This window comes from Crocodylus porosus, unplaced genomic scaffold (genome assembly GCF_001723895.1).
Source record: "Crocodylus porosus isolate Cpor-Errol unplaced genomic scaffold, CroPor_comp1, whole genome shotgun sequence".
NCBI lineage: Eukaryota > Metazoa > Chordata > Crocodylia > Crocodylidae > Crocodylus > Crocodylus porosus.
Genome location: NW_017728912.1, coordinates 19,813,737 through 19,821,878, shown reverse-complemented (window position 1 = coordinate 19,821,878; position 8,142 = coordinate 19,813,737). Strand labels below are relative to the sequence as shown.

The following is an 8,142-nucleotide window of genomic DNA, read 5'->3' as shown; positions in this document are numbered from 1 at the left end:
GCAGAGCCTGAGGGGACCCTCGGTGTGCGGTGCATGCCCACCCGTGTCATGCCTCTGGTAGGCTGGCTATGGCTGGGGCTGACTACTCTGGGGGTGGGTCGCAGGCAGGGTCTCGTGCCCTCCCAAGTCCTCTCCTCCGTGGACTCCGCACTAACTCGAGCGCCTGTTTACGCAGCCTGTTCGCGCAGCTCCCGTCGCGTGGCTTCCTGGGGGGCTGGGCCAAGTAGGGGCCTGGGCGGGGGCTTGACCTGGCCCAGCACCAGGCAGTGGCCTCCTCCCAGGGAGCGAGGAGTTAACCCCTTCCCACCATGAGCCCGCTTACCTCCAGCTGTGCTGGGGGTTGGCAGGGGGCTCTGCAGCTGCTGAGGGGGTGTCTGGGGGGCTTTGGGGGAGCGGAGGTGCAGCAGGCTTCACCCGCGTGTCTCTCACCGCTCCGGAGCCTAACTCAATTCAAGAAATGGTTTTTGTTTTAGGTGCTTTGTAGTTGCTTTAAAGCCATTTTACAGCCACGTAAAATAATGAAACCTACTGGGAGTGTTCCTATATGTAGCACCATTTAACGGAATGTAGTTGTTATATAGCTGTGCTGAATGGAGTTTACTCAGAAGCATGTAATTTGATCCTTCTAGGCCAGTGTTGTTGAACCTTTTTGGCCCATGAACCAGATGGGCAGTGCCCAGGTTGTCTGCAAGTCAGATCCAGGTAGTGGCCCTGATCCATCATGATGTGCTGATGGCAGGGTCCCATCCAGCCATGCTAAGGGGCATCCCAGATCTAACTTGGCCCTATGAGGGGGAAGGAGGAGGCATAGCCTAGCCTTGTGGAAGGAAGGGGGCATGGCCCGGCCTCAGTCCAGCCTCATGGGGGGGGAAGGGGGCATGACCCTACCCTGCGGGGGGCGAAGGAGGCTTAGCCAGCCATGGGGAAAGGGGCATGGCCCAGCCTCTTCCAGCCAGGGGGTGGTGGGGAGGAGGCATGACCTAGCCCTAACCTGCTGTCTGGGGCTCCAAGTTTAAGAATTAGGCAGCAGGGGAGGGTAGCTATGTGTATTGTCACCACTCCCCTGCTGTCAAATTTCCTGACGTGGGGAACACCATGGGTCAGACGCCTATGGATCCACAGGCTGCATTTGACCCACAGGCCAGAGGCTGAATATCCCTGTTCTAGGCAGTCATATGGTAATCATTGCATAGTAAATGTATAGAACTGTTAGTTTGAACTCAGAATGCAGGGCACAGTGTCACCTTAGGTCTCCTACCAGACTATACATTTATTGTCCAAATAAGTTAATTGCACAACAAATTGTAACTTGCTAGATGTTCAAGGAGTTTATTATGTGATGAAAATGGCAAACTAGCCACAAAGATATGTTACTCATTAAATGTGTTGGAACATCTTTGTAAGTGGTTTGTATCCCACTTTAATTTGAACATATGGCATACTAGTTCAGAGCGTGTTTGGGAAACGTGGACTCTCAGGAGTCACTCGCCAGTGCTCTGCTGCCCAGTGCATTTTAAACTTGCTGGCGTGTGAGGAGCCCAGTGTAGGCTGTCTCATGCCAGTGTGCTCACAAAGTTACTTAAACTGATGCTGTGTTCCCTATGCACCAGGGCACTGGTCTTCAGTGCTGGACTTCCTGCATCCTGGCAAGTTTAGAGGGACATGTTCATCTGGGGACTGGGGAGGTGCTCCCTTGCCCTTTAAATGGGTGTACTCGGAGTGTGGGATCAGGGAGCTGACCCCTGGTTCCCTGCATGCCAGCAGAGGTCTGAGATTTTTATCCTGTATCCAAAAAATCATACATCCTGCTGTGCCAGATGTTCAAGATTTGGGATGAGAGGACAAGTAACTTCTATGATCTGGGATAAAATTCTTCATATCCTATTCCAAAATTAGAAGGAGGGTTAGAGGCTCTCTAACCCATTCAGAGAGGGATAAGCCTTTGTAGATGACACCCACCATGCGAGTTCTGTGCTTTCACACCAGGATTTGGCATGGTGAAATATTGAAATGAACATGTTAGTCTTAATGTACAATATTATCGATATGACATTGACAGTGATTTGTTTGAAATTTATTTAACGTGTTTTGTACACATCATTTCAGATCTTGGTAAATATTCTGTCCAAATGTAAAAACCTCTCAGTTTGAAGGCTCATGCAGTATGTATTGAATTGAATGAATAGATTTTTTTTATTTAAGCCAGAGAATCCAGTATCATAATATCAAGAACCTTCATAATTTGCCAGGGGCCTGAAATGTGTATTCTAATTTTCTTGTGTTGACTTTATCAGACATCAGTACGCATAGATGCATTTTTCTGTACTTCCATGTTCTCGGTGTATGAATAAACATATATGTTCTATTTTACCTTAATTCAGTTCAGCGTCACTTGCAAAGTGAACTGATAAAAGCAAATTAAAGCAACTTTAATTTGGAATGAGTTTCCGTGTAGGGATTTCATGTAGTTTATTTAATTCATTTTGAAGTCACACGTAGTTAATTCAGATCAACTTTCTGTGAGTGTCCCTTTATAGACAGATCCATAATATATAAATAAACTCTTTTGCTTGCTTACATTCTGAAATGGCAGAATCTAGTGGATTATTTTCACTCATTCATTATAACAGCACCTGCATCTGAAAGTTCATCATTCGTTTTGCAAAAGTTTTGATACTAACATTTTAACATTTTAATCTTTTGGTAGAAAATGAGGTGAATGCATTAGAAATATGAGGATAATGGAAAAGAGGCTTGTTAAGAAATCTAATTTCTTTTGACTACTTCTTCTTTTTTTTTTTTTTTTTTTTTTTTCTTACCTCTCTTCCTACGGTAGGGCTACTGGTATGAAATTTAAGCCAAGCAAATTGACATATAGAAGTTTTTTGCAATATGCTTAATGGCTACGTATTTTTTTTTTTTTTTTTTTAAACAAAAATGAGGACTTTTGTGGCATGTTTTATAAATAAGCCCCTTTCCCTTTTTATCTTTTTCCTTCTTTCCAGCTACAGTCTCATTTGCCCATAAATTGTGTGGAATAACATTTTAAATACTTTATTGTTGGGATACAGTGGTAACGAGCCATACCACCAATGCAGTGTTCACCCTTTCTTCCTTTGATCGTGTAGATTGTAAAATTTTAACAAAGCTTTCTTTTGGGATCTCTTTTGGTCAAAAATGCCAAGCAAAGTATCTCCCTAGAATTATGGCTTTTTCTCTTGGCCTTTTTTGGTTTTCCACTTTCCCATCCTTGGATATTATGTTATTTCTCCCATATACTTTTCACTTGTATTTATCCACTTTCAATTCTAGTATTTGCTGAATTGAGATCAGCATGGCTTGCTTCAGTTAGCTTTAGTAGATTAGAGTTACTCTAAACATATATATCCCTCAGCAAATCTGTATTCTACCCAGCTCAGCTCAAGAAGAGAAGGCAGGCAGGCATTTTGGCTCCACCAACAGCACCTGCAACATCCTGGAACTAGGGGATTAACAGAGAAGCCACAGGGTCCCCCTTTCTTCTCTTCCCTTCCCCCCCCCCAACTGCAGCTGCCTGTGTTTTTCATAGGAAAATAATGTATTTACCAGTCTTTTAAAGGGAAAATCTTTTCTTTCTTCAGTCTTCCTTACTAAAATAAGACATATGTCTTAATGTTAACCAGATGCTTGTGTTGAAAAAAACAGAACTCTTAATTTGACCCTTGGAAAAGTCTGAGATTGCTTGTACAGCACAGTAGTCCATTGGTTTGCCAAAGGAGAAACAGTGGCAGCCTGCATCAATGACAGCAAAAGAAGTTCATAATTTCATGGCATACTTTGAGTCAAGTCAGTAGTCCTGTACACAACTAATTGAAAACTGATCTGCATTTGCTGTTGTGCCATTTTGCACATCTTACAAAATACTATACACATTTTTTATATAGGTAATTGGCATATTGCATGTACAGAAGAGGCAGGGAGCATGGAGTGTGCACTGCCTCCAGCCCCAACCTGGGCCAGGGCTGAAGCTGTTGTTGCCTCCACTGCAACAGCTGGAGCTGCAAAGGGGAAGAAGGGGCAGCTGTGGGGCAGGTGAGAGGGGAAGCAAGTGGTGGATGAGTAGATACCTATGGGTTCAGGCACCGTGGAGGGGTCGGGTATTGGGGCGCAAGCATGAATGGGCAGGCAGAACAGGAGGCAAGGTGGGGCAAGCAGAGGAGGCAGAAAGGCAGTTGGGAGGCATGCAAGTGGTGGGGGCAGACTGCAGGGAGTACCATGGGGGCAGGTGTGGGGCATGCCTGCATTTGATGTGGGGCGGGGACAGGTAGTAAGGAGTAGGAGTCCCCTGCCACCTGCCATTGCTTCCCCCCCCCCACCCACACACACAACTGTTGGGCAGTGGAGGAACAAATTGAAGATGATCCTCCAAAAATTATATTCTAGACAGGAAAATTATGACAAATTTATACGTTTTCCAAGTCCGGAATCTAATTATTGGAGGCTTGTCTTGGATTCAGGTAAATATGGCATTTCATGTATTACCAGAAACTAAAAATTCCAAAGGATTTGAATGACACTCACAGATTTGCTAAGAACATTAACTAGGAAAGAATGCACATTTTTGTAAGCATTGTAAAAAAAAATTCTTAATTCTTATTTTAAAATATACCTTCCTACTAAAACTGTTTGTGCACTAATGCTTAACTAACGTAGCCCACAAAACTTGATTGTGTTAAAACTACTTTTGGAGATCATTTAGCTAAGTCGACTAGATATGGACTTTTACTTGCATGTTAAAGCGTTTTCTGGAATGCCTAATTTCTCTCACTTTTAATGCAATGATTTGTGACTTGTTTCTCACCTTTTCTGTCTGTCTGACTCTGATGTTTGTGCTTTCCACTTCACAGGCATGCAGTATGGTGGATATGTTAATAATCAAGCTAGCTCTGCACCAGCTCCCTTGTCATCAAGTTCAGGTGATGAGGAAGAGGATGAGGAGGATGAGGAAGCAGGTCTGCTTTAGCTTTACACCAGTATCTTGCTCTTTTCCTGCCTAAATTCTGTCTTCCTATTTTGACCTCCTTAAATTACTAAAATCAAACATTCAAGCCAAAAAGTAATTCTGACTCTTCAGACAGCAAGCAAATTAACTAGAAAATGTCAAACTATTCTATGAATATAGTAGTTGTCTGACAAGTAGCAATATTCACCCTAAAATGACAGACATTTTCTGTATTTGTAATTTGTAATATATACATTTTGTAAAACCATCTTAATTTCAATATTCTGACTTTCAACAAATATCATAATGTTTTTAACTAAATTGCACCTGTAGAGGCATTTGGTTGATTATTACTTTCTTTGTATAAATATATGAGCAGGTGTCATTTTAAAAGTATTTTACCACTCATGATGAAATTTATCCCGGTATTACTGTATTTTTCCTTTTTTCTATGTATGGAAAGCATTGTAAATGATGAACTAAAGAAAACACTACATTGCAATATATATCTTTTAAGTCCATAACTATAAACAGAACTTGTACTCTTATGAATGTATTTTTTTACTAGTATCCAACCATACAGCTCAGACTATATTTATTTCTTAAGTCTTCTTGCTTGTGTTGAGATCCTGGAGAGGTTACTGGGCTGGTCTGAAGGGATGCCACATGCAGCACACCCTGGATCAGCCCTGTGTACTGCATGCAGCACATATGCTAGATCCAGCTTTGCATTCCACATGCAGCACACACTGGCCCCAGTCTGAGCCCTGTGTGCTGGCTCCAACCTGCAGGGGTGGTCTGTGGTCATAACAGTTTGTTTGGCCACTCTTTTCCAGATCTCATGGTCTCTTCTGCAAGGATCCCTGTCTATAGTTTATCAGAATTACTTGGATTTGAAACTAATTTCACACTTTCTTACTATGAAAGTTACTTGGGAAGTCCCTCTCTTGGTCTCGTTTAACTCTCAAAGAAAAGTTGTTTTATAACTATCTCTGTTAAGGTGCTTTTTGAGAGAGGAAGAAAACGGGCCATTTTTTCATCCTGTTGATAGGTGCTTGAAATCTGTTGTATGATGTATACTACAGATTCTGCATTGGTGGTTTTGAGGTTTATTAGGGTTGAGGGGCCCAGTACAGGTCATGAGTTTGTCTTGGTTTGGAAGTATAGGTATTACAGTGGTCTTACTAACTACACTTTTAATACTTCCTCCTTAAACCTTACTATTACAAGCTTTCACGGTCTTTATTCCCCTCTCTACACAAAATAATTCGGACTCCTTTCAACAGCATTAATGAAAATTTGATAGTTAAATTATAGCCTGTAGCAGCTTTTGTTTAACATTCCTTTTAGATCAGCAGAATCTCCCAGATTGTGGTTTAGCATTCACTTCTAGAGACTTAGTAGTAGCACCGTTTTTCCCATAAACATGGGTTCGCATGTTAATGAAAAATTGAGGCATTCTGCAATATGACAAGAATTCAAGCTGCTTCTGTTCTTTTTTTTTTTCCTCTTGGGATTGTTCTCTTATGGTTTTTGATAATGAGGTTTTGGATGGATTTTGTAAGATACTCAAGCTAGGTACTCCATACCATGTCCTCCTAATAATCTGTATGTAGAACAGCATAGATGTTGAATGGCTAAATTGTCTAGAAAGAAGGTATTCCTTGGTAGTGAGGATGATTTGTGGAATAATAGAACCCTCTCCCACCTCACCCAACACTTCTTTAAAGCAAATGGAGGTATCTTCCTGGACTGAAAACCAAAATTAGATCCAAATCGCATGCAAATCCAGCTTCTTGAAAATTCATTTGGCTAGGGTACAAGCTGTCTATCCCCTAATTCAAGGCTGCTCAGTTTATTGTTGTTTTTCTAATCGCATGACAGATGGATTCTTCTAAGTTCTGATGAGACCATACCCCTCAAACCTCCATGCCACCCTGTAAGGCTAAATGCAGACTTTTACAGAGAGGAGGGGGAGGTTAGATCATGTTAAAAACAGCCACCCAATCTAAGGTAAATTGGGATGGAGGGGGTGCTAGTTGTGGGGATGGAGGGCCAAATAGGATCTGTGAGAGTGATGGGGGGCAGGCAGCATCTGTAGGAGGAATTTGGGGTTCAGGTGGTATTCTTGGAAGTGATGGTGGGTTTGGTGGGATCGGGGGGCTCATGGAAGAAGTTTGGAGGGGGACCAGAGGCTATCTTTAGTTCCCCAACCCTTTCCCACCCTCTGCAAACCTATTCCCCGTCCTCCCTGGTGCTCCCTCTACCAATACTTACTTTCTCAGTTCCCAGCAGCAGCGAAAGCTGGAAAAAAAAATGGCACCCCAAGCTGCATGCAGAATGGGGTTGGGGCTGACTGGTCCATGAGGGATGGGGAATGAGGGGCTGAAGGACTAAAAATAGCCCAGTGCTACAGAGGCAGGTAGAAAAAGTGCAGCCTTGGGACAGGGGCAAGTGGATAGGCTTTCCCAGCCAGGTAACTACAGAAATTGGATGCACTGATCTAACTTAGATTGATTACATTAGAGTGTATATTGATCCAGATCTATCTTAGACCAGTTTCCTCCATTTTTAGACCAGTGTATGTGTGCAGAACTTCTGTAGTTATGTGTTTAGACTAGTGAATTGCCCATCAAGAATGATTTTTGATAGGCATTCTTGACACAGCACTGGCTGGAGCTATGCCCCCCAAGAGCATTACAGACAGACAGGTAGACTAAGCCCTTTATATGTATACAGATTGATTTTCTGATCGACTGGGTCTCAGTGTAAGGTCTGCACCTGAACAAACCAAGTTATATCGGGTGGCATTTTTTACCTCCTTTAATGACCCCTTAACCTTCCCGAATGCCTGCACTTGGCCCTTTTCTGCTAGCTCTGGTTGGACTGGCATTCAGGCCTATTTTAGATTAGCCAGTTGCCTGTCAGGAATTCCAGGGGGGGTGGACAGGGATGAAGCTCCAACACCCACCAGCCCGCGCTGTCTCCTGGGGTTAGGGCGGGGGAGAGGGAACCTTGCATCTCCGTCTCCCTTGGCCAGCACTTGATACCACTGCCACCTGCAGTGAGCAGGGCTGGGGGAGCAGTAGAGGGCAAGGGCAGTGGCATCCCTCTATGGCCCACAAGGCACTGCCCAGCTGGTTGGACACAGGAGGGAGGGA

The 8,142-nt window shown here is 43.4% G+C and overlaps 1 protein-coding gene across 1 annotated transcript in view; it reads left to right on the top strand.

Annotated features, from left to right (window-relative positions):
- The window catches only part of SEC24B (SEC24 homolog B, COPII coat complex component), an 84,393-nt gene that overhangs the window by 14,696 nt on the left and 61,555 nt on the right, over positions 1-8,142 (top strand). The window contains exon 3 of the mRNA XM_019533962.1: positions 4,887-4,991. Coding sequence (XP_019389507.1) covers positions 4,887-4,991 — 105 coding nt within the window. The remainder of the gene's footprint in view (positions 1-4,886; positions 4,992-8,142) is intronic.